A 27,884-nucleotide genomic window follows, 5' to 3' on the forward strand; every position below is an offset into this window, starting at 1 on the left:
CCAAGGAATACTGGATGTGTGGGGTGCTGTGATGATTTTATGTGTCAACGTGGCTGGGCCGTGATACCCACATGTTTGGTCCAACATTAGCCTGGATGCTGCTATGGAGGTATTTTCCAGATGAGATTAACATTTGAGTGAGTGGACTTTGAGTAAAGCAGATTACCCTCCATTCCATAATGTGGGTGGGCCTTATCTAATCAGTTGAAGGCCTTACAAGAAAAAGGCCTGATCTCCCCCGAGGAGGAGGGCATTCCGCAGCAGACCACCTTCAGACTCAAACCGCAAACCCTCCCTGGGTCTCCAGCCTGCCAGCCTACTGGCCACCCTGCCAAGTTTGGGTTTGCCAGCCTCCACAATCACACGAGCCAATTGCTAAAAATAAATCTCTCTATACACATACATATCCTCTCGTTTCTGTTTCTCTGAGGACCCTAACTAGTGTAGCCGCCACTCTCTTCCCACACTCCCAGGAACGCTAGGAAGGCCGGGATGTGTGACGGGAAGGACGTGTGATGAGCACCACTCCTGAGAACGAGGAGACAAGTGAGGTCTCTCGAGGACCTTCCGGATCAAATCCAGAGCGTGGGGGGACCTCACACACCACGACAGCACAGGGCGTAGAGCGTGAAGGCCGAGCACAGTGGCTTTATTTACCCAGCATGAGGAACCAGGCCCACAGCCGCACAGACGGCCGCTGACGCCCCAGGTGGGGGGACGGGGAGCTCCTCACATCCGGCAATGCAGAGAAGGTCACGCGGGCGAGAGAGCGGGCAGCACTTTTCCGGCACACTGGCCAAAGCCGACGCGGTACCCAGCCCCCTGGCAGTGCCCTGGGACGGACAAGGACAGGGTTAGCCACGAGGCTGCCGGGCTCACAGGAAGTGCAGCCGAGCGGCCAGTCCTCTGGACTCTAGGCAGGAACGATGAACACGTATTTTAAACGTAAGAACCACTGTCCCCAGGGGCCGAGCAGATCCACGGGGGGACCGAGAGGGAACTGCAGGCGTGCCCTGCCGTCAGGGGCCCTCGGAAGCACAGGCTCCACGGCTTTTCTGACAGGGGGTCAACCCTTCCTGAGTGGGCTTGGGTTCAAAGCCCAGGTCTGCTAATTCGCCAGAGGCCACACTGCCTGAGTTCCGCAAATGCCTGATGTTCAACCAACATGAGCTTCAGTCATCGGATTCCACATCTTTCCACATCTACAGGGCGAGGGAAAGGCAAGGGGGGCCTGGCTGGCGGGGGTCCCGGCTAGACCGGAGCTAGAGGGCGCGGTGGGGCCTGGCTGGCGGGGGACCGGCTAGACCGGAGTTAGAGGGCGCGGTGAGGCCTGGCTGGCGGGGGGCCCGGCTAGACCGGAGTTAGAGGGCGCGGTGTGTGCAGTTTGGAGAGGTCAGCACGGAGGAGCCGGGAGCAGGAAGGAGGGAGCATCTGAGCTGGGATTTGAAGGGTGGGTAGGAGTTCGGGAGGAGGGCACAGAAGGAACGGCACCGCGCGGGCACAGAGGTCCAGGCGAGGGGCGCGTGTGCTACATTTGTTCCGAGAAGCCGCTGTGTGGGCCCCAGAGAGGCTACTTACGGAGAGCCCTGACGAGCCGTGTTAAGGACTTTGAGCCTTATTCTGAGGCCACTGAGGTTCACGGAGGAGTTTCCGACAAGACAGTGACAGTCACAGCCATGTTTTAAAGAGAGCCCAAGGGGCCCCAGACAGAAGGCGATGGAAACACCCAGACTTAAGAGCGTCAGGCCTCGGCCCAGGCCCCTCAGCCTGCATCACTCCCCAGGCCCCAGGCCTCGTGGAGGCCAGAGCGGGTGAGGGGTGGTGCCAGGCACCAGTGACCATGAGGGCTCCTGCAGGGGCTGCCTGTGACCTTGAGTCACACAAACACACCGCCAGACCCCCCCACCTGCTGGACACAGGCCCCGACTCTGGGGCCGTGCTATCTGCTGCGCGGTGTGGACCCGAGCAGACAAGCGTCCAGCAACCAGGAGGAAACGTCGAAGCAACCAAGTCAGAACGGCAGCCTCTTCCAAGGACCTTCCTCCTGGAGCGGCAGATGCTGATGCGCCGTCCTCCTCCCCAGCCCCCGACGCTGCCGCTCAGTCCATCACGTGGCCCCCTGCCCTGGTCCCACGAACGCACTGCCTACTTCCTGGACACGGATCCACGACGCCATCATTTCCCTTTCCGACCAGCCATCCCCGTAGACAAGGCTGCCCACATCCCCCCACTTTACAGTTGGCATGGCAGGTGGCCGAGATGGGCTTCTCAGCCGCAGTGTCGTGACATCTTGGGCTGGATGCCCCTCACCAGTGAGGGCTCGCCGTGCTCGGTGGGATGCTTGATGGCATCTCTGACTCCCACTCACGGACAACCAAGGTTATCTGCGGACATTGTCGGACACCCCCTGGAGCCAGAGCTGTCCTGGCTGAGCCCACCGGTCCAGAGGATGAAAGGAGCCGCATCCGGCCGGGAAGGGACCCTAGAGCCTTCCCAAGCCCCCAGGATGCTGCTCCCAGGTCTGGAGAGGAGAAGCTGGGGGCCGGTGTATCCATGCAGGGGTAGAGGGACCCGAGAGGTCAGAGCCAGCTCCCCCGCCTCTCCCCCACCGCCACCAACGGTAGAAGTGAAGGTGAAAGCATACCCCGTTCTCTGGAATACGAGCCCCGGCATCCTGACCTCACTGGCCCTTGCCTGGACGCTGACCTTCAGCCCACCCCCCACTCCATCCCACCAATGGGAATGCGACCTGTAGCTGCAGCCCAGTCTCCCAGCTTCGCGGAATGCCGCTCTTGCTGGCGCGTCCAGGTGCACACCCTACCTCGCAGAGGAGCCCCGGGGAGCAGCACCGAGCCTGAAACCAGGGGTCTCTGCCACGGGAGCATCGGGGGAGTCCCGACCGCATCACAGCACTGAACCAAACTGTAGGAAATGACCCGGGAAAGCAGATGGGGGAGGCTGGCATCCTCGTGGGGCGGCGAAGGTGGTGGGCTTTGCATCCCAAAGCCGTTAGCTGCCCTCTGGGGCTGCTACCTGCTAACTGTGTGGTTCTCGTCCAAGTACTCTACGCCCGGGGCCTCCAAGGGCTTATCTGTAAGTCAGAATAAGGGCACCACAGGAATCCAAGGGGATTCCCGTGTGAAGAATAACGCACACCATTCCTGGCACCTGGTACGTGCACAGCAAATCATGGTGTTGCTGTTGTGTCCACCGTGGAGTTTTGTGTCTGATTAAAGATTACTGCTAAAAAGCTTCTGGCTCAGGATGGGGCTCTGATTCCATACGGGCACTTTCTCTTTCGCTATATTCCGGTGGAAATGGTCCAAGGAAATAAATACCAGGGAAGAGTCTGTATCAACATGAGAAGCAAGAAAGGAAATCCTGCAGAAGACAGGGCTGTGGGGGGCTGGGAGACATGGAGGGCACGGAACAGTGGGATGTGGCCGGGCGCAGCCCAGGCAGCAGGACCCGCACACGCCTGCACCTGTGCTGGGCCACGAGCTCTCCGTTCTGTAAACAGAGGAGGACTTCCTGCCCGGAAGGCTGGCCATGGTGGGAGCACAAGGATAGATACCGCTAGGGCTCGCAGGCGTCGGGGGAGCCACAGAGCAAGAGCAGAGAGAAAACAGACCCACTGCCTGAGCCTTGGGACTCCAAGGGAGTGGTGCAGCTCCACTGATGGGGGCTGAGACCCTTGCACAGCCGCATAGGCCGCTGTCCTGGACCACGGCCCAGCCTGGAATAGCTGGGTGGGGGCCCCGGAGGCAGGACAGGAAGGTGAAGCTGGAACTCCCTCCTCTCCCATCCCAGCTCCTCCCCAGCCAGAACTTCAGAAAACGCTTTGGGGCTCAATGCTCACGGCACTGAAGGAGGGCTGAGGGTCTGCGTCAGGTGCGTAAGCACCGCAGAAACGCTGGAAATAAGACCGGCCACGGAGAGGACCACAGCCACAGAGAGGTCCATGAGCTGCACCCCGGCTCCCCCTGAGCATGATCCCAGCAGGCAACCCACCTGCTGCCAACTTGAGCTCTTTGCCCTGTAAACTGGGGCAACGATCCCTTGGCCTAGGGCTCCTGTGAGTGTCAGACGGAATCAGGGCGGTGTAAGCGCTGTAACTCAGTTGGCCCCTGGCAGGTTCTCAGAAATCTCAGCGAAGCTGGAATTAGGCCGCAACAGGGCTGTGGGGACGGTAACGGCCTGGGCTCTGCCCGCACCTTCTCTACCAGCTCCACTTCGCTTCATCAACCAACAACCGCACGGCTCCTAATGCGTGCCTGGCACACAGTCAGCCTGCAGAGACCTGTGGGGCTGCAGCTTGCCCTGAACAATGACCCCACAGAGCTTAGGCCCTCGGCCCTGGAACACCTGACTGCTACCTTACACAGCACTTTTTGCAAGTGTGAGTAAGTGAGGGGTCTTAGATGCGGTGATGACCTAGGCAGGCCCTACATGCCATGGCGAGTGCGCCACTGAGACAGGCGGCCATGGAGGAATCTGAGTGAGGACGGCGGGGGAGGCTGGAGGGATGTGGCTGCCAGGGGACCCAGGAGCCACCAGCAGGTGGCAGAGGCCGGAACGGGTCCTCCCCGAGAGCCTCGGCAAGGAGGACGCCCTGCCAATCCTTGGGTTTCCGACTTCTGCCTCCCATAACGGGGAGAGAATGAATTTCTCTTGTTCTAAGCCAGCATGTTTGTGGCCATTTGTGACAGCAGCCCGAGGAAGGAATCCAAGCTCCTAGTCAGGCTGGGAACACGCACATACAATTAACTAGAATTTGGCGCTGCCTGCACAGACCGATTATACCCGAGCGCCCGGCGAGGGCACTACTGCGGCTGAGCGAGATGTAAGTCCTCAGGGGGTTCGATGGGGCCGGCGGGCGGGGCAGAACCAGGGGAGTGGCAGGTGCACATCTGACACAAGAGGCCCTAGGGAACCAGGAGGCAACCGGGAGCAGACGAGTGACGCCCCCCACGGCAGGGCGGACCGCAGGGGCTGGGCACGTGCCGGCAGTCCCGGCACGGAGGGGTGGTGGCTTAGGGCAGGCAGCTGCACAGAGGGGGCGTGAGGCTTTGAAAGGCTGCTCAGCAGGCTGTGTTGACAAAATGGGGCCGTGGTGCCAGCCCGCAGGGGAAACAGCGGCAAGAGGACGGGGCCAAGGAGGGGGTGACGACGTGACACTCAGGCTGTGAGCATGGAGGACCGGGCATGCCTGCTGACCCGAACACCCCACAAGTGTTTGAAAATACGGGTCTGGAGAGGTTTGTAATGATGGTAAGGAAAACAAGGGGCTCAGAGTCGGGGTTCTGATGAGAAGCTGGCAGGTGGGACCTCGGTTTCAGCGCCTACTGGCAGTGAGACCCCAGGCGAGTGACTAAACCCTGCCAGGTGCTCCCAAAGACCAGGCCCTGTATTTGTCTTGTTCATGACTGGAATCCCAGAATGGGACTCAAGCAGGTGCGCGAGAATGAAGGAATAGGGGCACCTGCGGGGTCTCAGCTGGTGAAGCATTTGCCTTCAGCTCAGGTCATGATCTTGGGGTCCTGGCCTCAAGTCCTGCATCAGGCTCCCTGCTCAGCGGGGAATCTGCTTCTCCGCCTCTCGTTCTCTCTCTGTGTCTCAAATAAATACATTTTAAAAAATCTTAAAAAGGGGTGCCAGGTTGGCTTAGTCGTTAAGCGTCTACCTTTGGCTCAGGGCGTGATCCCGGCGTTCTGGGATCGAGCCCCACATCAGGCTCCTCCACTGTGAGCCTGCTTCTTCCTCTCCCACTCCCCCTGCTTATGTTCCCTCTCTCGCTGGCTGTCTCTCTCTGTCAAATAAATAAAATCTTAAAAAAAAAGAAAAAAATTAAAAAAATCTTAAAAAAAAAAGAGAATGAAGGAATAAACCAGCTCCCCTCATCCTTACAACCATGCTGTGAGGGTAAGTTCTGCATCATTAATTCCATTTTAAAGATGAGGAACCTATAAATTAAATCTTAAAAAAATAAAATAAATTAAAAAATTAAATCTAAAAAAAAAAACAAAAACAAACCTCTGCTCCTCCCCTCACTCATGGTCTGTGTCTCTCCCTCAAATAAGTAAATAAAATCTTTTAAAACATAAGTACCTAAAGATGAGGCACCGGAGCCCAGGAGGGTCGATAACTCGGCGAGGGTCGCACAGCCCGTGGGAGCTGGGGGTGGACCCGCGTCTGACTCTGACGAGGGTGCTGCCGGCCACTGCGGTGCCTCCCCCTTGGGTGGTAACACCTGGCGTGTGGCACGGCCCAGCTCAGCCTGGTCTCAGGACACGGGGTCCCAGCACAGCAAAGCCCAGAAGTGTGGGAGCCTGCCGCTACCCCACAGTCTCGCTCAGTAGGAAGGGAGACAGAGTGGGACACCTGGGGCCTTTCTGGTCGTGGACACTGAGGTTTAAAGTCCCTGGTGGCCAAGGCTGGGGTGGTCACAAGAAGCAGACAGGGGCCTGGGAATGCCGGAGTGGGGACGAGATCAGACAGATGGCTTCTGGGCCAGCCCGCAGCGCCACACAGCCAGGGCACGCAGGCCAGCAGCAGGTGCACGGAGCCCGCGAGGCCTGGCTGCCCTCACCTGTTATGATGACTTCATCGCCGTCCAGCAGAAACTTCCTGGTCTGTCCGTTCCCCAGCTCGATGGCCTTCGTTCCCCTCCACGACAGCTCCAGCATGGAGCCAAAGCTCTCTGGCTCCTTCATCACAAGAAGGGAAGAAAGCCTCCCATGTATTTACACCTTGGTGAGGGTGTCGGCTGCAGAATGGACGCGTAGCAAAGCCGAGGAGCCCCGGGCAGGGATGGGTGCTGTGCCCCTCAAAGACCCTGCCTTGGTGGGACCTCTGCATTGGGCCCTGCTCGCGCTGTCTGGGTCCCGGGCAGTGCTGGGACAGTGCGCCCAGGCCCTCTCCTGCCCTGCGACTGCAGCGAACCCACATGCTGCCACGCCTGACACCCTCCCACTGGGGAGAGATTCCCGTCGACCCACAGGCTGCGGTCAGGACCTTGCAGGAAGTGACTGGCACGTGCACCATCCCAAAGTCTCCATCCCCTAAGGTTCTACGACTCTCCCATGGGCTTATGGTGGCATGAGGGGGTCGGGGGCACAGCAGTGGGGTCATCTCATCCTGGGAAGGTGCATGTGACCCAGTGACAGCCAGACTGCATGGCCACTCCCTGACTCCCCCCACGTCCTCTGTCCCCTAAGCACACAGATGCAGCCTCCCGTCCTACAGTGTCTGTAAAGGAAGTCTGGAAAGTGTCTGGAAAGGAAGCCCCTTGTGCACCCCCTGCTGGACGAAGCTGGAAGAAGGAAGAGTTGTAAGATGTGCCCGCCCTGGGTGGGAAGCCCTTCTGCAGGACAAGCTCAGGGCCCTCGGGTCTGTGTGCGGAGTAGGCTGTCCACATGGACAGCGCCCAAGGCATCGGAGACTCACCGGCCCGCTGATGGTTCCAGAAGCCAGCAGGTCCCCTGGGCGCAGGTTGCAGCCATTGACGGTGTGGTGGGTCAGCTGCTGGAGCATCGTCCAGTACATGTACTGAGGGCAGGGACACAGAGGGGGACAGGGCAGGTGGCTCACCCCAGCCTCCTGGTTGGCAGCTCACACAGCCGCTCGTGACAGACAGCCTCCCCGGGCTCTCTCCTGGTGCCCCAACCAGCTCGCCCGGTCGCTCACAGCAACCACAAGCTGTCCTCCTGGTGTCCCCCCTCCCTCCCCGCTGTGCACTGGCCTCGGCTCCCCTGCTCCCTCAGGCTCCCCAACCTGCCTTCTCCAGGAAGGCAGACCTTCTCCCTGCTCAGACGCTCAGTCTGCAACCTGCCCATCTGTCTGCAATCAGACGCTGCCCTGCGAATACCCTTGGGTCCTGAGTTGGCATGCTTCAGGACCTCATCACAGCAGAGGCTTCTAATGAGCAAAGAGCTCACTGGCATTCCTCCCCCCACGTCCACCCCACCTCCCTGGGCCTTGAAGCATAGAGCCAACAGGATGTCTAGGCAGGCCCAGGAACGAAGGAGCATGCAGGGAGCTCTGCCTGGGGAAGGGGGCCAAGGACCACGGGGCCAAGACGCTCAGACACAGTGCCAGCCCACGCCTCTCCGAGCCCACAGCTTCTTAGATCTGCCACTCTTGGAGCTGCACATGCGGACACAGGAGAACTTAGAAACAGGTTCTTGCCCAAGAGCCCCCTCGAGGAGGCCCCCTGATTTCCTAGCCACCTAGGGAGCCCAGAACAAGGTCCAGTTAGAAGGGAAACTAGAGGCAACAGGACTACATTGATTCAGAGGACGCTTACATGCTCAGTGAACACACGAGAAGGGGCCCAGCTGCGGGACTGCTCAGGGAGACGCAGACTGACACCACCACGCTCGGAGCAGCCCAAGGGAGAAGGCGCACTGCGGCCGTGCCGGCCAGGACAGCCGGGAGGCTGACGGGCTGCGGGGTGCATGCGGGCGGGCTCGAGCTCCTGGGGAAAGTGTCTGCAAGTCCTTCTGGGCTGCGTATATAGACACATGTGCTACGTGACAGACGTGACTGGAGGGGACGGAAGGGGGCAGCGGAGGCCTGCAAATCTCCCATTGCCCGGCAGGTGCTGGCCACACAGGGGTGTGGACTTTGTGAAAATTAATTGAGCTGGGCACCTAGAATTTGTGCATTTTCCTCTGTGTGAGTAAGGCTTCAATGAGCAGCTCAGTTAAAACAGACATAAGTCACTTGGCTCAATCCACTCCCCTGCCAGGACAGAAGAAGCCGCAGACTAGACCCTGTTAGGAACATTGGTCGCTCCCCCAAGAAAATTGCTGGTCATGTCTACACAGCCTGCATCTGGAGGAGTCTCTGTGGCCTCGTGGCCTCTTTGGAAAGGAACAGGGCCATGGAAGCTCCAGGCCACGCCCCGAGCCATCACCATATCCCAGAATGGATGCGAGCCTCCCGTTCTTCCCGGAAGGACCACCCCACGTCCCACACTTCCGAGAAGCAGTCTGCCCAGCTTCAAAGCTCACCTTAAAATTGGACTTGCAGATGGTGGCTGCCTGGCTCATTCCTTCTCCTGTTGGAAACACAAGTAGCATCGACAAGGGGACTTCGCTCCATGGATCGGGACGGGGGGCACACTTGTAAGGTAAGCGGTTTTGTGGCCTGTGAAACGGTGAACACCGGAGCCGGGGGATGTGCACCGCAGTGATAATCTCCAGCCCGAGCACGTAGAAACCCACCTGCCTCTCCCCCAACGGGCCACGTCCGGTTTACAACGCACTTCAGCGGTATTTACGAAGCAGCTAGGACAGGCAGGGCCGCGGGTCACGGCTGTTCTGTTTCCCAACCGTGCTCACACCTACAAGGCCCGTTACTCCCTCAGAATCCTTGGCCCTGGCTTCCCCTCCGAGGCTGCACAGGAAGGTGTGCCCCACGGCCCCTGGTCAGGTCAGGGCCTACACCTGTCACCCAGATCTCAACTGGGGCCGTCAGAACAGCATGTTCCGGACTGGGGCGGAGAGGGGTCTTGGAAGCCATCCCTGTACGCAGTCCTCCCCTTCCAGGTCTTTCTAAGTCTCTGGACACCGCGCCTTCTTGATAATACCGTTCCTTCCCCAACAGGGCATTCCCCTGGATGTTTCCAGGCCAGCAGATGAACATAAGACAGAAGTGGGCCCCCAAGAGGGTCTGTGGGTAGGAGGAGACAAGCCCAGATCCAACGACACCAGGTTTTCCTCTCAGCCTGGCCAGTAGCTCCCCTAAGCAACTTGGGGTGAACCCCTTTTCCTCCCTGAGCCTCATCTTCCTACAGCATAACATGAAAGGACAGGGCCGGCATAGATCTCGGAGGGCACTAGATTGCAGCTGTGGGGTGTTTCCTGAAGCCCCTTCCTCTGGGGGGTGTCCTGCTCCCTTGGTGACAGCTCTGTCCCCTTCTGCGGGGGAACCACCTCCATGAAGGGCGGGGATGCTGGAGGGGGCAGGCGAGCCAAGCCTGGCGTGCATACACCGGAGAAGAGGAGGAGACAGATCCAAGCCAGAGTGTGGCCAGGGCTCTGTGTGCAGCCCCTGGGCAAACCCGCCCCCAGCCCCAAGGGCCCCTACAGGAACAGAAATGACACCAGCCTCTTCCTAGGTACTGGTTCTGCTCTAGACCTTTACAGAGCCCGTCCACCTCCTTAACCCTCACAACCACATGGTCATGTCAGTGCCATTACTGGCCCATTTTACAGATGACGCACCGGGGCACAGACCGGCTCAGCCATTTGCCCATAGTTGAGCAGGCCCCAGGTGGACCCCAGCCATGGCCTGCAGAGCCCCACAGATAAGCAGGGCTGGCACAGCCTGCAGAGCCCCACAGCTGAGCAGGGGTGGAGGGTGGACCCCAGCCACGGCCTGCAGAGCCACGCTCTTTACACTAACGCTCTACCTGCCTATTAAAGGAGCCGAGCCCAAGAGCCTCCGGGGCACGTGGGCCCCGTCCGTGAGGCTCTCAGGGCTGACCCAGGGTGGAGTGTGGGGGCCAGCTGTGCAGCCCCAGAGAGCAGAGCCAGGCTTTCCAACAGGCCCCGGATGGAACATGGGCCCGGCGGGGGGGGGTCACTGGTGGTGCGCGAGTGAGCGGAGGCTGAACAGACCCCTGGCTGCGGTGCGGACGAGGGGATGCAGGCAGAGGAGGGAGGCCCTGGGCTCCGTGCTTTCTGGCAGTGACAGGCCGCTAACGTCCTGCGGGCTCCTGTGGTGTCCTCTGAGCAAAGGGCACCCCGTCCCCCTCTCTTCCCTTTGCAGGACCCTCCACAGCTCCAGGGACACAGCAGGTGATGCCCTCTCACCGCCCCCGCCCCCCAGGAGCTCAGGAGCAATGGGACAATGGCACCTGGCCACCTGAGCCCACCGAGCCCTGGACACACCCTCCAGCTCCACGACAGTACCTTTCAGAGTGACAGAGAGGTTAATGTCGAATGTGTAGGGCCGGTCGTGACGGAGATACGGCAGGGGCTTGGGGTCCTGTGAGGGCAGAGCACAGCACAGGGGCTGCTGACAGATGGCGCTGGCCCGGGGGGGTCCCACAGCGCACCAGCACTGCTCCCTCCACACAGGGGATCCCCCCTAGGCCAAAGGAGGCCCCCACACGATAGGGACCAGGGTGGTCACATGCGCTAGTCTCTGGAAAGAAGCTGGCGGGGGTGGGGGGAGAGCATCCGCAGGTCAAGGGCACAGGGGTCAGATCAGAGACGCCCCAGAAAGCCAGGGAGCAGGAACGCACTGTTGGTGCAGGACCCGGTGGAGGCAGCCCGACGGCCAGGCCACGGAGTCCACACGGCAGCCCACAGCAGTGTTGCCAGACATGCCACACACGAGTAGTCTGGGGTGACTGTAACAGTTACGCGTTTCTTTTTATGATTAATTTGGTGGCTAGTGACACCAATAGAGATATAAAGTATAAACAAACAAATAAAAGATCCTTCCTTTTCTAAACACATTATTTGAGTTTAAAAACGGGAGCGGCTTGGGGCGCCTGGGTGGCACAGCGGTTAAGTGTCTGCCTTCGGCTCAGGGTGTGATCCCGGCGTTATGGGATCGAGCCCCACATCAGGCTCCTCCGCTAGGAGCCTGCTTCTTCCTCTCCCACTCCCCCTGCTTGTGTTCCCTCTCTCGCTGGCTGTCTCTATCTCTGTCGAATAAATAAATAAATCTTTAAAAAAAAAATTGTCTTAAAAACAAAAACAAAAAAAACGGGAGCGGCTTTAACGGAAAACATCAAATGACAGGCAAAGTAGCAAGAGTTGTGAAGACCCCACGGGGAGGGTGTTTGGGAAGGGCTGGCTCTCAGGAAGGCTGATAGGAAACCTCCCAGGACAGGGAGGTGTGGAGAGGTGGGAGGGGTGCAGCACGGCCTGCAAGAAGAGTGAGGGGAGCCGCTTCGTGAGGAATCGGCTCGAAGGGAAAAACTCCCAGTTTGCTTTCAGCGCAGCAGACATGAGCACAAGAGGGCAGTGTGGGTGCAGGTGCCCCAGGACAGTGTGTGGGGGGGGGGACGGCAAAGGGCTGAGAGCAAAGCAGGCCTCGGGAAGACAGGGGAGGCAGGGGGACGGAGCGCCAGGAGCAGCAGGGGGCTGCCGCAGATCCATGCTGGAGAGGTCACAAGGGGCTCTGGCCGCTGATGGGACGGGGTGGGGGCGTGAAGTGGTGCTAGGACCAGGACTCCCTGCTGCCAGGCTCCAGGCTGCATTCTACCAGTTGGACTCCAGGGGGCGCCACCGCACAGAGCAGAACTTAGCAAAGCTGTGCAGGATGGTGGCCCTGGCCAGGACCCCTTCTCTTCTGGCCTCGGGCCTCAGAGGATTCCGAAGGGTACAGAATTCTGTGTTTCCCCCCAAGAACTGTGCAGGGAGTGGAGAATGCACAGGCAGAAGGATTGTGCCAGGCCCACCTGAGGTCACTGCAAAGGGCCCCCCAGCAGGCAGATGGGGGGCACGGAGCTTCCCTGCACATTCAGACAGTGTGGATGCCCGGTGCCAAGCGGCCGCAGGGGCAGAGGCACCCGGGTGTGCAGCTTCCCGCAGAGGGACCGCTTACCTGCTCCGGGTTGGGCACGGCAAAGGGCATGAGGGCCTCCATGGGCACCACCCATGGAGAGATGGTGGTTCCAAAACTCTTCCCAAGGAACGGCCCAAGAGGGACATACTCCCACTTCTGAATGTCCCGAGCTGCAAGAGAAGGGCCAATCAGGGCTTACAAAGGCTGCCCAGGGCCTCGCCCAAGACTCCGTTCTTCCCCCCAATGAGGAGGACCGCCACACTGCACGGAGCTCTGGCCTCGGCCAGACTGCCCGGGACCACGGGGACCATGGCGACCACAGGGACCACAGGCAACAGCATTCAGGGCCAAGGACAGAGGTCCTTCGAGGTCACTGTGCCAGGTTACAGCAAAGAGAACGATGACCAAAGGGCAGGGAGGCATTCCCCCAGGAGGGGGCTGGAAGTTCATCCTCTACCCCCCCCGGGGGGTGGCGGCGGGGCAGACACTTCCTGGGGCTTAGGCATGCGGCCTAGAGGTCGGGAGCCACTGGGACACTGAGCTGCTTTCGTTTGAAATCTCAGCTCAGCAACTAACTGCAATCTCCCTGGGCCTCAGTTCCTCACCCGTGAAAAGGGAACACTAAGGTGACTGGCGCCTTGTGGGGGTTCAGCACAGGGCCTGGCACAGAGGTGCTCAGAAACGCCAGCTGTGACGTCAGCCTTGTTCCTGGTTAGCTTACAGGAACACTGGAGATCGGAACCCAGGGGCTCAGAGCCGAGAAGTCCGCGAGACACCGAGCCGCGCTCCCCACCTCTGAACAGCACCAGACCCCGAAACCATCCACGGCTTCTGTGACACGGTCCCCAGCACCCAGTCTTCAGCCAGAGCAGGGCACCCACACCCCAATAATTACCACTCCAGTCGTTCATAAGGACCATTCCAAAAATGTGCTCGTGGGCCCTGGAGATGGGGATCGGCTCTCCAAAGTTGTTCCCAGGGCCTACAAAGAAAGCCTGACGCGGGGAACAGTTGGTTAGAATCAGGGCACTGGTCTGGAGGGCAGAGGGCAGGCATTTCCAAACCCGGGCCAGGGACCAAGACTGCCACCGGGGACCGGCCCAGGCTGCGAATTCACTGCATTTCTAAGTCGTGGACTGTGCTTGAGCTGAGAGCTGGTCACCTCGGGAGAGTGGGGAGCGGCAGGACGCAGCCGGCACCCCCCAAGGCCTCCAACCGGCCCAATCCCGTGGCTGCCCCGCTCCCTCCCTCAGCAAGCCCCAGGCCACCCCGCTCCTTCCCCTGCACCTCTGCACGCACCCCCACAGGCTGCATTTCAAGATCTGACAGCTACGCCGGGCTTATGGGAGACAGAAATATCTGGGTGTGTACTCGTGTCACGAAAAATGAGAAGCCTGCCTCCGTAATGCAGCCAGGAGGGCCGTGGCGGGGGGGGGGCATCCCCCACACCCCCACCCGCTGCCCTCCCCCTCTGCAGAGAGACATCACCAGCAAGGGCCTCGGAAACCAGCAGAATCCCGAGACATCATCGCAGGGGAAAATGGGGGGACGACTGTCAGGCACACACAGGATCAGCCGTGACATTTGCAAAACCTGTCACAGTTTGCTCTGTGACAGTGTTTAAACACTGCAAGTCTTTTCATCAAGATTTAAAAAAAGCCCACGGGCACCAATTTATAGAATCTTATCAGCATCAAGTGCAGATCATCTGCGCTCCCCATCCCGCCTGCCCCGCACCGTCTCCGCACACCGACTTTCTGCCTCTCCTTGGCCTGCTGTCCACCCCCCACAGGACCAACACAGGCAGAGCACAGGCCTGCAGAGGGCCCCGCTCTGTGCCTCTGCACTGGCAGGGCTCCTCCTGGGGCCCCCATGGCACCCTCGCTGCAGGGGGCTGAGGGCTGGCGGGGAAGGCCTTGCTGTTTGGAAGTGACCATACATTCCTGCCTCTGGACGGAACCCCAGGAATCACAGGGCAGGACTGGAGGGACAGGGAACTCCAGCCTGCCTCCAGCCGGCCCTGGCTTCTCAGTGCCGTGGCCCCTACCAGGCGGCCCCACAATCCCTTCTCCTCCACCTGCCATGAGGAGAAGCTCCCCATAGATGCCGGTGGAGGGAAGCCCCCGGCTACCCGCCTGCCTGCATGCCCCCCACTGGGCCTGGCTCCACTACCTGCCCTCTGATCATCCTGCGAGCTGCACCAGGGTCCTCCCGTTCAGTTCAGCTCCTCCCCCCTCCCCTTCGTCCCCTCGCCTTGGGGACTTCCCAGAGTTCAGTGTCCCCAGTAATATGCAGAGCCCTGCAGCGTGAGGGGTCCTCGGGGATGAATGTCAGCATCCTGGGGGTGAAGCGATGGTAGGTACTGCCGTGCGGGACGCTACGCCTGGGGGAGAGTGTGTGGAAGGCGTTCAGGATCTCTCCGTGTTATTTCTTACAACTGCATGTCACCTACAGGTATCTCAAAATAAAAACCCCTTAATTTAAAAAACCATGCAGCCCTAAAACAGCCACGTTTCTGAGATTGCGCGGGCCCAACCATAGCTGCGGGGCGGCTGGGACAGGTGTGACCCTTGTCACGTATAGTCTATCGATACAGAATACACACGCGGGATTAGCAGGTGCAGACCCTCGGCTCCTACGGAAAATACCGGGCCTACCTCAGCCAATCGATACCTAACCGTGTTTCGCGTGTGTTTCTGTCTGAGGGCACCTTGTCCGACATCGACTGCTGACTCAGGAACACAAGCGCGTGAGTGCCGGCTGGGTCCCGCCCGGAGGCGGGCTGTGCGGTCCAGACGTGTCCCCGGAGGGCGCGTCGCCAACACCAGACGACACTACAGCACCACACTCAAGGGGCAACTTAAAACAGCGAAAGCACCCCCCCCAAAATAAGCACAAAGATGCAAAATAACGCGGCTTTCAGTAGTGCGCAGAGCACGTGTCCACAGCGTGAGCGGGACCGAGAAGGCAGAGCGTGGCACACACACGCTGGGGACGCCTATTCTCCGCCACTCTCTGCGTGTCCGCTCATGACCCCCACCAGCTCTGCGGGTACTGCGGGGGACGCTAGCGGTTAACTCAGCAAGTTCACAAAACAGAAGCCGTGCGAGGATGGACTGTCCCGGGGGCAGCCAGGCCGGGACCCCAGGCAGGGACCCTGGGCAGCCCTTCCGGGGAGCGCTGCTGCCGTGGGACGCCCGTGCAGAGACCGAGGCCTGGCTTACCATCTCCAGCTCCATGTCCAAGAGCTTGCAGGCGCCGTAGACAGGAGGCTTAGCTGCAAGAGCGGCAGGAGAGAGAGGCTGTCGTGGGTGCCGGGCCACGGGACCGTGGGCACACAGAGCGGGAACCAGTGAGGCCTGGGTGCTGGGGCCACTTACAGTCATCGGGGCTCATCTGCCCCATGGGCCTGCGGATCGGGGTGCCGGACACCACGACGGAGGAGGCGCGGCCATGGTAGCCCACGGGAAGCTGCAGCCTGAGAAAGGAGGAGGAAGGACGCTGACCGTTACACGCTGCAAAATAAATTTCTACAGTTTTTAGAACTAAAAACAAAAAGGAGTCCACACATACACACGTGGTTCTAAAACCCAAAGGCAGTCCCAACCATCCGTCCACGGGCAGAGGGATAAGGAAAGTGTGGTCTACACACAGCACACAGGAGGACCAGCGAGCACTAACGCGGGAGGACATGCCGGCCCGCGCCCTGACTCCGGTGAGCCTCAGCGACGCCACGCGGCCCAGCTCAGAAGGGCCAGCACGATTCCGCCTCTGTGCCGTCCCGGAGAGCATGGTGGTGCCCAGAGCCGGGGCGGGGGGCCTGGCCAGCTAGTGCTTAACGGGGACAGAACGTCCGTTGTCCCAATGAGAACGCTCTGGAGGTGGATGGTGCCGACAGGCGCACCGTGGTGTGGGGGCACTTAGTGCCGCAGAGCTGGGCACTTACAGGGGTTCCTCCATCCTCGTCTCCAGCACCAGCCAGGAGCCGACGCCACAACCCACAGGGACAGTACCAGCCGCCAGCGTACACGGTGCTCAGAACAGGCGGGCACCACACAGGGTCCCTCTTCAGACTCTTCCCAGATCTTCCCCGCCCCCAGCCGCAGGTGCCGCCAGCCAGCAGGGCGCGAACTCAGCCCGGAGCAGAGAGGAGAGCATCCAGGGCTTGATTGAGGTCACGCAGTATGACGCGCTGGCCCTGGGCGCCCGACCCGGCCGGCCTGACGGCAAAGCCGCACGGGGCAGCAGGAACACAGCCAAGAGCTCTGTCTCTAAGACAGACAAGTGAAAAAGGAAAGAGCTCCCAAATATCAAAACACAGGAGAAAGGGAGTTAAAAGTCTGATGCGCTAGGGATGGACAGCCAAGCAATGTGACCGCGACTGTCAGTCACAGCACAGCACGTGATGAACGCCTGACAAATGTCTGCACGAGTCACACCGTACAGTGGGCCCCGCAAGATCATGTCCCCGTCCCATCCCCCAGAAAATGGGAAGGTGACCTTATTGTGGAAAAGGGTCTGCGTTAAGGGTCCTGAGATGAGGTCATCCAGGATCATCCGGGGGCCCTAAATCCAGTGACACAGGAAGCCAGGCAGAGTCAGGCCCGGGGCCCCCTGCAGCCTCCTGGAGCTGGAGCAGCGAGGGCCCAGACTGTCCCCTGGACGTTCCGGAGGGAGCTCAGCCCCAGAACCTCGGCCCCAGGCTCCGGCCCCCAGAACCCCGAGGTATTCATTCTCTTGTCATAGGTCACGGGTTTAGAGCAATCTATGGCCGTCCAGGAGCCGAATGCAGACCCACACCCCCCGTCACGCGCACAGGGAAGTTCCAGGTGGGGCACACCTCTAAATCTGTACAAAGTGAGGCTACAGTACGTGCCAGGAGCAAAGCACAAAGACTATCTTCCAATTCTTGGGCTGGAAAAAGCCTCAGGATGACATGAAAGCCAATGTCATTTAAAAAATGAGGGATAGGGGCGCCTGGGTGGCTCAGTCGGGTAGGCGTCTGCCTTCAGCTCAGGTTATGATCCCCGGGGTCCCGGGATCGAGCTCCGTGTGGGGTTCCCTGCTCAGCAGGGGTCTGCTTCTCCCTCTGCCCCTCTATCCCCAGTCATGCTCTCTTGCTTGCTCTCCTCTCTTTCTCGCTCAAATAAATAAAATCTTAAAAAAAATTAAAATTAAAAAATGATGGACATGTTTGACTTTATAAAAGTATAAAGCTTCTGTATCAGGAAAGAGAGCAAAGTAAAAAGATGTCACGCTGGGAGAAAGTATTTACTATGCGTGATAGCAAAGGGTTCATTTCTATTACATATGAAACATTCTTTCAAATTAGTAGGAGAGCAGGGGTTGCATAGAAAAGCTGGCAAAGAGAAGGCCAGAATGTCTGTGAAAGAATATGGAAAACGGACAAGAGTTTTGCTCCGGGAGGAGGGACTCAGAGGGTGGGGGCGGGGAGGGCAAGCCAGGCTTAATCACGATATGAACACATACCACCCTGTATTAATAAAGGATATATGCAGAGAGTGACAAAGGCACAGCCATGGGCAACCTCGCCTCCAACATCCGGAGAGAAGCCCATTTGCTCTCATCGGCAGACGGAAATGGCCCGGCTCCCCCACTCAGCCTGGAGCCTGCCCGGGGCAGAGCCTGGTCTCGCTGCACACCTGCTCTCCCAGACCCATGCGTCCTGCTCTGCAACCTTGGCCTTGTTGCTTCACTTCTCTAGGTGGTTAGCCTGCTGTCTCTTTCCTTCCTCCTTCCTCACCTTGAGTCTGACGGACATTCCCCGGCCTGTGCGTGGCTGGCGGCACCCGGCCTGGGCTGTGCACCTACCACCATGTTCTAAGTAACCCCCACATCCAGGGGACAACGTGGAACAAAGGGGCAATGATCTGGGCTCCGTGTTCCCAGTGGGGCGTGGCCCTGACCTGGGAGTTAGGAGGTGCCTCTGGCCCTGTCTGTCCTCGGGCAAGCCAGGCCTCCTCAGCCTGTCTTCGCTCCCATGAAATGAGGCTAATGGTCACAGCCTTGGAGACCCCAGGATCCCCTGTGCGGATCCCAGAAACGAACACAGCTCACGCTGTGAGCTGCCCACACTTCGACAGATAAAGAGCATGGGCGCACTTGACGGTTCTCAGGCATCAGAAAGTTCCAGGCGTGGAGAAGGCTGGGATTCGAGGCGTGCCCACAGGGCAGTGATACACAGCTTACAACAGGAGCCTAGAAGGACCGTACCCACTCGGGGACGGATCTTCAACCCTGTTCTCTGGACAAAGGGGCTTGAGGGACAGAGGGGTGGTCCCTCTGTTTCCAGGAGTGGTGGATCACGGGCATGGGAGCCCCCCCCCGCCCGCCCCGGTCTCTTGACCCTGAGAGGGACTTGTTAGCTCCTGGGAAAGTGTGCTGCTGGGAATGGAGAGACAGCCTGCGCACTGATCACACTCTGGGCCAGACATACCAGTTGGGCATCAAGGCTTTGTCCTTGCCGCGGAACATGATGCCCACGTTGGTGGCGTGCTGCCGGGAGGAGTAGAAGTCCGTGTAGTCACCTGCGGGGAGACACCGGAGACCCCGCGGTGGCCAGCTGCCCAGCACAGGCAGGGCGGGTCTCAGAGCAGGAGGAAGAGGCACATGCAGGCGTCCAACCCCGCCCTTCCCGCGAGTGCACCCCTACATGCCCTTCCCACCAGCGCACCCCCACAGCGCCGTCCAAAGCTCGGCCGCAAATGCAACACCGATGAGCCTCACTCACAGCTTGTTTTGAGAACTCTCCTGAGAGACAAGTAAGGAACGAGGAGCCAAGACTGAGTGGAACAGACCGCTGGACACCCCTCCTCTTCCCGGGGCTTCCCACCTCACCACTGCCGACCCAGGGCTCTGCTCCCCAGGCCTGTGCGTGAGGTGCACCTGCGAGCGGCACCTGCCACCTGCATGGCTTCTCTCCCCCCTGGTCTGAGTCCAAATCCTGGCAACACTTTGAGGCCCTTTCCCTACTCTCTCTGGCAGGACTGCTCCAGGAGGACGAAGAGGAGGAGGAGTGGGAGGAGGTGGGGGAGGAGGAGAAGAAAGGGGAAGGAGGAGGAGGGGGAGAAGGGGGAGGGGAGTAGGCAGGGAGGGGTGGAGGGGGAGACGAAGCAGGGCGGCAGGCCAGTCTAGACTGGAAAGGGCAGTGATGACCGAGGAGAGAAGTTCTATGGGGGGGGGGGTAGAGCAGGGGGCACACGGCCTTCATGTCCGGATCCCAGAGGTAAGAGCTGAGGGATTCTTGGGAAGAAGAAATCCATAACCAGAAACAAGAAGGGTCACACTCCAGGGCACCACCTTACAGAGCAGGAAATAATGTGTCTAAAGTGCGTATCATGGGGGCGTCTGGCTCCGTGAGTGGGGGCGTGGGACTCGTGATCTCAGGGCCACAGCTGCAAGCCCCACGTTGGGGGTAGAGATTGCTTAAAAATAAAATCGTTAGTAAGTGAGTAAATGAAGTACTTATCCTAATGTCTGGCATATAAAAAGCCCCCAAAGGTGCGCCCTTGGCCCCGTGGGGGCACCGCGGCCCTGCGGCGGCTATCCCAACTCAACAGACTCAAAGATCGAGTCTTTCTCACATGATCATCCTTCAAAACACTGCAAGGTGGTGTCTTCTAAGCCGCGAAGAGCGGGGCAGGTGTGTGCCGTCCCGCACGCACCCTCAGGAGCTCGGGGCTGCACACTGCAGCAGGACCCCAGGGCCAGGCAGGGGCCCAGCACACGGCGGTCACAGCGCCGTCGTCCCAGAGCGCCCGCCGCCGGCTTGCTTCCATACGGGTGTCTGTATCGTGATGGCTGACAAGCGGCGGGCAACGGGAGCGGCGGGCGTGAGGCGCAGACACGACACCACCCCCACCGGGGGCAGGTGCGCGGTTCCAGAGGCTCACGCTAACAGGCGGGACCGTGTCGTGTACTCGATGCCACTGAACGTACACTTCGGAATCGTTCAGACGGGAAGTTTTATGTTACGTGTACTTTACCACAGTTTAAAGAAATTTTTGTGAGACCGCCTTAACTAAAACCTTCTTTTTCCTTCATACAAAATACAGATTACCAGGAATATAAGAGGAAGAGTAAGGGTGATATTGGGGGGAAATGCCGGTTGGGATGGACACGAAGGCTTATGCACAGTGTGATTCCCTCTCCATGAAGCTTCTAGAAGTAAGACTAGAGAGACGGACGGATGGTGGTGGCCTGGTGTGGGCGCAGGGATGGACAGCAAACAGGCTGAGGCGCTGGTGTTTCAGGACCGGCCAGGAGGCCGGGCTGCACCAGTCCTCACACAGCCTCACACTCTCCAGACCGTGTCGTCGCAGCCCTGTGCGCCAGGCCCCAGAGAAGCTGTCCGAAGCAGGAACACAGGGGTGGCAGAAGGAAGAGAGAGCCCTTGGAAGGAAGCAGGGGCTGCAGAGTGGGGGGGGATTCTTACACACACGCAGCTTGACCTGAGCTCTGTGCTCTGCACACTTAAGCTGCTTCAACCCTCAAACCCTAGGACGGGGTAAGTCCTGACTGGTGCACCTGTCCTTTGAAAGGCCATTCTCCACCAGGAAGGCCTCCAGAGGCTGTGCTAGGACGAAGGCCGCAAAAGCAAACGGGGCAGACACAGCACAAGGCCTGCCAGGGCCCCGCAGCCCCGGGTTCTGGAACCCTCTGAGCTCACAGGTGCGCCAGCACCCTGGGGCTGGGAGACGAGGGTGCAGAGCCTCCCTCTGCTTCAGCTAAGGGAGTCTGCACAATGGCAACTTGCCAACTGGAACTTTCATCAGACTCCCGGCCAAGGGCTCAAACTGGGGCTCTCCAGGACCCTCTTTCCTCGAACCCCTGACTCGGACTCACGGATGAGCTGGGAGCACTCCCTCCAGCCTCGAGGACAGAGCCATTTGCTGGGAAGGGAGCCGATGGCCAACCACAAATCCCAGTAGCCAGCAGCCACCCAGCGAGGGCTCTGGCTTTCAGACTGGCCTGGGTCCATGACGGGCGGGGGTAGAGCCCAGAGCCCCGCCCCGCTCCCAAGCCCGCCCGGTAGCAGGCACCCCGGACCCGGCCAGCCAGTGTCTTGGCCCCGTGAGCCGCTCCGGGACAGGGGCCCTACGTACCTATGGTGGCCGGTAGGTGCATCACAGCAGAGTCCTGGGCAGCGAACGCACTGCAACACAGAACCAGGGGCTTCAAGGTCAAGCACCAAGTGGGGTTCCTGCTCTGGCTGCCCACTGTAGGCTCAGCCCAAACCAGCCCTGGAATCCTGCTCACAGTCTCCAGTGAGCACCCCCAGGCTGGCCTGGGGCCAAGACTGGGCTGCAGCAGGCCACCCTGGGGAGGGCATGTGCCCACAAGAGCCCCGATGCCTCCTCTCTGCTCTGATTTTCCTCTCGAGAAAACGGGCCAAATTACTCCTTCTCTGGAAACCAGACACAGACGTGGAAGGTGCTGATGAGGAAGGGAGTGGGCAGTGGCCGGACCTGGCCAGACCCTCCAGGCCAAAGACACGGGTCCTCCCAGTCGGCCCAGAGCCCTGCCACCAGTATGCAGCGGAGGCAGGGGCTGGAGGAGGTGGAGGCAGCCGAGCAGTGGCTCCGAACGGCCCTGGTCACCGCACTGTCCCCTCTCCCCGCCCGCCTAGGTCCGCACGCCCCTCACCGTCTGCGAAGCTCCGCGTCGTCTCGCAGCCTGGCGTGGCTGGCGGATAGCAGGTTGTGCAAGAATGCTCGCGCCTCCTTCCAGGCGGCCTGGCCCAGGCCCATGAAGCTGTTGAGAGTGGGCTACGTGGGGCAGAGGGGGCAGACCGCACATGGGAGAGGCCCTCGCACTGCCAGGACTTTCTCTCCGCCCCTGGAGCTGGGGAAAGCGTCCCCCCCACCCCCTCGCCCCAGGTCTGCACACGATCGGCAAAGCCTGGGAGCCACTATCGGGGGTGCTGCTGGGGACACGGGGCCTTGTGTGCCGCTGAAGGGGGCTGCGTTCCTGCCACGGAAACACTCCCTGCGTCTGTGGGGGCTCGGTCCCCACACACCCCCGTCAGGAGGTTCATAGCCATGTTGGTGTGACAGCAGCAGCACTGGGGTCTGAGGGCTCCGATCCTTCTAGCCACGGGGGAGAATCGTGGCTCATTTCAGAGGAGATCCCCACCATCTACCAAGGATCCGAGTCCTGTGCCAGAGGGTCGTTGTGAGGACCGGACGAGAGACGTGTGTGGAACTCTCGGCACACAGGGGGTGCTCAATGAACACCGTCCTCCGTCCCGACCCACGAACGGGAGGTGACATCACAGCACCTGACCATTTCCAGGGCGTGGACTTCAGGCTGACTCCCAACTGGTGGGCGCACACAAGGCGTCGTCCGTTGCTCCCTGGCCTTGTCTACAGACCCGAGGGCCGGCGCCGACCTCGGACAGGCAGGGGTCCCACAGCTCGACGGGGGAACTAACTGGGAACCGACAGCCTCCTCCAAGAGCCCAGAGAAGGGCCCAGCACGGCAGAGACTGAAACTCTGCCCACCTAGGAGGCCACCGGAGCTGTCCCCAGGCTGCCTGCTGCCGGCCTGTCTCAGAACCACGCAGCCTGACCCAAGTAAAGTTTCTGAGACCTCCGAAGGCACTATCTCTTATCCGAAATGGGAGGGAAGAGCATCTTCCTGGTGCCATTCGTAATAAATCCAGCAGCCACAACGGGGCATGGAGCCCTACCTGATCGAAGACATCCTGCTGTTTGGAGAGGACAGGCCCGGTGAAGAGGTGCTTAATGACACTGAGGTCCAGGATCTGGTCGCCAATGGCCACGCCGATCCTCGGCCTTGGCTGGGAGGGAGACAGTATGGTCAGCATTGGGGAAGGCCTCGGCCAAGCTTGGTTATTTACCTGCAAAATCTGTCTAGTTAAGAGCTCGTGGATCCCACCTTTAGACGGCCTTCTAAGAAGAGGGACCAAGGAACTGGGTCCTCAGTGCCCGACCCCCAACTCCCTTAGTCTCCCAGTGGACAGAGATTGCCCCGGGGACCTCTGGCCGGGCAGAACCTGGGATCCTATCTGCTTCTAGGACAAGAAAAGAATCTATGTTCACTGAATGGGAAATAAATCCAACTATCCCTTGGAAAGGGGAAGGTGCATGCTACCTAGTCCAAGCCCCTTATGGAGGCAAAGTCCCCAGAGAAGTTCCTCAGGTACTGCTTAAATGCCTCTGGTGATGAGGAGCTCACCACCTCACTGAGGAGCTGGATTACTTCCCAGGATTGACCTAGGCCTTCCCTCGGGGGAATTTCTTTGCACCGCAGAGCAGAGAGCGCCCCAGGCACAGGGCTGAGGGTCAGGGGCTTTCATTAATGAGGCCCGCTCTGGCTCAAACAGGCAGAGCTCAGGTCATGAGGGACCATGAAGCCAAGCTGCTCCAAACATAGGGGGGAAGTTCCTTCCCACGACATAAAATCCCGTCTTCACCTCGGCCTCCTGGCTTTTGTTCCAGGACCCTGGGCTTTGCTGGCCAACAAGAAACCAGAGAGCATGGCTGCAGACCCAGCCTCCGGGAGCCCTGTCCTGAGCTGGGCTCCCAGCTCTCCTGAGGGTCCAGCTTTGCCATTTCAGCTCCAGAGAGCCTAGAGGTGGGATGACAGGCTGGCCTTCTCGCCACTGGCTGCTCATTTCAGCAGGCTGAGAGGAGGCGGCCACCTCCCCTGCACATCAGGCCCTGGGACCGGGGTGGACCAGAGCCGCACCCTCACCCGGCCCTGCCTGGGGGGCCTGGCTACTCCTTCCCAGCTGCTTGCACGGCCGACTCCTTGGGCCTCAGTCTCCCCCTCTGGCAAATGGCAATGGACACAATCGGTGAGCACTTGGACCTCAGTGGCCACCCGCCACAGGGTGTGCAGGGCAGACCCTGGGGCCATTTCTGACCCTGGTCCCTTGAAGGTAGGAAGGAGCCAATGCCACTGAGCAACCTCCAAGACGTAGCGACAAGCGCAGGGCCAGCTTCCCCAGCCGTAAGCGAAGCCCAGACGCTGCCCTTGTGCGCCCAGCTGTGACTCAAAGACCCTGAAAACAGGGGTCTGTCTACTTTAAGTGCCAGGAAGGGGCGCCTGACTGGCTTCATCAGTAGAGTGTGTGACTCTTGATCTCGGAGTTGTCAGTTTGAGCCCCAAGCTGGGTGTGGAGACTGCTTAAAAATGAAATCTTGAAAAAAATAAAAAATGAGAACAATAAATTCGGGGAGCTGAATTCTTCAGTGCTAGATGGGAAGGGGCTCCCGGCTGGGATCCAGGACCCCTGAGTCCCTATTCGCTCTGTCACTCGCCATCCTGTCCCTTGGGACGAGTCCCTAGTCCTCTCAGGGCTCAGGGTCCCCTGCCTAACGTGAGGGAGACAAATTCGGAAGAGATACCCCGTTGGTCTGACTGTAAGAGAACGCACGTGCGCTGTCGCTGGGTCCTAGCTGACAGACGGCTGTCCAGGCCAAACCTTCAGCCCACTCCCAGGCTGACAAAGATGGAAAAGCATGGGGTTTGGAAGCTCTCCCATGTGGGGTCCAACTCCAGTTCTGCTTCTTACTGGCTGTGAGACCTGCGGTGGGGTTCTTAGCCGTCCTGAGCCGCGGTTTCCTCCTCCATGAAATGGGGACAACACATAATGGCAGGTTTGTTGTGGGAGTTCAATTAATATCTAAATCTCTTATCTTGAGGCCGGACACAGGGCAGACAGCCATTCAGACAAAAACAATTAGGAAGCCTCTACTCCACACCAGCAGGACACGAAGGCACCAGGGACAGGGGAGGGATTGGTGCCAGCTGCCCGAAAGCAAAGGCCCCACACGGTGCGGTGACAGACAGTAGGTGTGGCTGGGGTGCAGCAGGGAGCCTCATTCAGTGAGGGTGCTTAAGGGATGTCTCTCTGAGGTGACATTTAAGCTGAGTCCTGAACAGTGAGAGGGGAGTAGACCTGCACAGAGTAGAAGGAAGAGTACTCCAGACAGAAGGCAGGAACAATACGTGCTAAGGTCCTGGGGCAGAAAAATGCTCTTAGAATGTTCCAGAAACTGAAAGGTGGCCGGTGTGGCTGAGGAGAGCAGAGGGCCAGCAGGCAGAGGCAGGGCCAGACTACAGGGATTCTAACAACTTGGCCATAGGCTGCAGCCCACCGCGGGCAGCACCCCCATCGCCAAGGCCATCATTCCTGTCTTCACAAAGTCTCCTGTGTTCTCCCAATCCATGAGCACCCTGAGATGGAGGGAGGGTGTCTCGTGTGTCTTTGATCCCTGACCCCCCCCAAAGTCTGGCCCAGAGTTGGGGTTCTTAGGCATTCCCTGAATAAGAGAATGAACAAAGTAATGATGGGATTAATTCACTAGCGTTCCGCCCGAATTATGAAGAGCTGGCTGCTGGCGTGCAGTGGGGAGGCAGTGCCTGGCAAGAAGACCAGCCTAGAGAGGCAGCTGCGACCCTGCAAGGTCCACTGAGGGCAGGACAGCTTCAGCGGAGGCCTGTTCACACGTGCACACCCTGAGCCTTCCAAAATGCCCAAGGGGCTGCATGCTTTTCAGAGGGCCCTGGGAAGGCGTGCTGTCTCCAGCGTCGTCACCCCCCCCCCCCCCCCCCCCCCCCCCCCGTGGCTCTCCCTGCACATTCTAATTTGTCAACAAAGGGGCCTGGGGTCCAAAGGCCACCAGCCACCTTCCAAGGGGCGTTTATTCCAGAGTAGTCCAGACTCACCGGCCTTGTGGCTTGGGCAGAGCATGGTTGGCTAACACAGGTCAAGGGTTAACCTGCCTCATTGTATTCCTGTCCCTCCAAGGGACTGAGAGTTAACTTTCTGTGTCCCCGCAATGTTTGCTCAGGCCTGGCCATTGTGAAACACACATTGGCTCTCGGAGACCAAGGCATTTGCTGCAGGCAGGCCCACAGAAGGCCGGCCACTTGGGGTCAAAGATCTGCCATGGGGGAAAGGGCTGACCGCCAGGAGCTTCTTTTAGCAAATATTTCCTGAACAGTGTTGGGAGTGAGCAAATAATGAGCTTCTATGGTTTACAGAGCAAAAACTACCATGAATAAATCCAAGGGAATCTGCTGTCTCCACCCAGGGACCTTCTTACAGATTAATAAATCCCCAGTTTTCAAAGATTTCTTTCTACCAATCAGACTACACTTACTAAGTGAAAGCTCCTTTTTTCTGTCCAAAGGGCTTCTTCCAACCAGCAAGGGAATGCCCAGGAGCCCACCCCACGAGCTGAAAGTATGGTAGCTAGAGGCAGGTTAACTTGGCATTTGGGGCCCACAGCTCACCGGCCATATCCCTCTAAGTTACTAAAAATGCTGAGGTCCTCAATATTTCCCCGGTTCTAGCATTAGGGTCTAACCTGCCAGACCAACAAGCAGCCATAGTGCGTTAGGGGACAGGAAACAAACCCCAATAACTGTGGTGGAAGCAGTAAGACCAGGCGCTTCAACTGCTCAGTAACAATAATCTGACTTGGGGCAACTGGTGGATCCGTCGGTTAAGTGTCTGTCTGCCTTGGGCTCAGGTCATGATCCCAGGGTCTTGGGATCAGCCCCCCCCCCCTTAGGGCTCCCTGCTCAGTGAGGAGTCTGCTTCTTCCTCTCCCTCTCCCCCTCCCCCTGCTTGCTCTCTCCCTCTCTTTCCCCCCCAAAATAAATAAATACAATCTTAAAAAAACCCCACAGTAATTGGACTGGCCCTGCTTGCCTGGGAGAGACAGCTGTAGGCTCTGCTTCATTTCGCATTTAATTCCCACAAACCTGCACAAACGGAGGACCAGCGGCTCAACTATGTGCACATCTAGAAAGTTACCAGGCAGGAACCACAGGCTCAACAGACAGCCCCAAAGCCTCCACCCGCCCCAACTCACCCCCCCTGCCCCCAGTGACCTGGGGGGAGGGGCTGCCTCCCTGGGGCGCGTCCAGCGGGGGCACCACAGGCCAGCGTCCTGCCTGTTGGGCATTGACCACGGGCTTCGGGGGTTGGGGCGGGGGTCCCAGCGGAAGGGGCACCGTCCCGTCCCCGCCCGGAGGCCTAGCGCAGTAGCTCACGTTGCCTGGGGTGGAAAAGACGCCGTAGGGCAGGTTGTGGATGGGGAAGTCAGAATCCTCGGACACCGCGACGAAGGACATGCTGGCCAGTAGGGAGCGGGGCCGCGGGCGGCACTCGGCTGGGTCAGGCAGGATCTCGCCCCGGGTGGTTCTGCTCGCGACCCCAGGGCGCCGCCCCTCGACCCCGCGGCTCCACCCCGGCCCCGCCCCCGCCGCAGCCCGGCTCCTCCCCTGCCCCGCCCCCTCCCCTGCCCTGTCCCCGCGGCCCCGCCCCCACCCTGGTCCTGCCGGGACCCGCAGCG

General features: G+C 59.6%; 1 protein-coding gene across 2 annotated transcripts; it reads right to left on the bottom strand.

Moving 5' to 3' along the window:
* Positions 1-621: 621 nt before the first annotated feature.
* FAH (fumarylacetoacetate hydrolase) lies at positions 622-27,739 on the bottom strand. Of its 2 annotated transcripts, XM_040642890.1 has the most exons (14): positions 27,583-27,739; positions 23,240-23,350; positions 22,195-22,316; positions 21,654-21,703; positions 18,986-19,076; positions 15,909-16,006; positions 15,753-15,805; positions 13,424-13,523; positions 12,568-12,698; positions 10,920-10,995; positions 9,015-9,061; positions 7,447-7,548; positions 6,590-6,707; positions 622-833 (listed from the first exon to the last, which is right to left on the bottom strand). In XM_040642890.1, exons 1-14 carry the CDS (start codon positions 27,661-27,663, stop codon positions 754-756), a joined length of 1,260 nt encoding a protein of 419 aa, XP_040498824.1. In that variant the 5' UTR covers positions 27,664-27,739; the 3' UTR covers positions 622-753. The 2 variants fall into 2 exon arrangements, with proteins under 2 accessions (XP_040498824.1, XP_040498825.1); XM_040642891.1 differs by lacking the exons at positions 622-833; positions 6,590-6,707; positions 7,447-7,548 and adding an exon at positions 7,725-8,506.
* Positions 27,740-27,884: the final 145 nt, after the last annotated feature.

This window comes from Ursus maritimus, unplaced genomic scaffold (assembly GCF_017311325.1).
Source record: "Ursus maritimus isolate PB19 unplaced genomic scaffold, ASM1731132v1 scaffold_27, whole genome shotgun sequence".
Taxonomy (NCBI): Eukaryota; Metazoa; Chordata; class Mammalia; order Carnivora; family Ursidae; genus Ursus; species Ursus maritimus.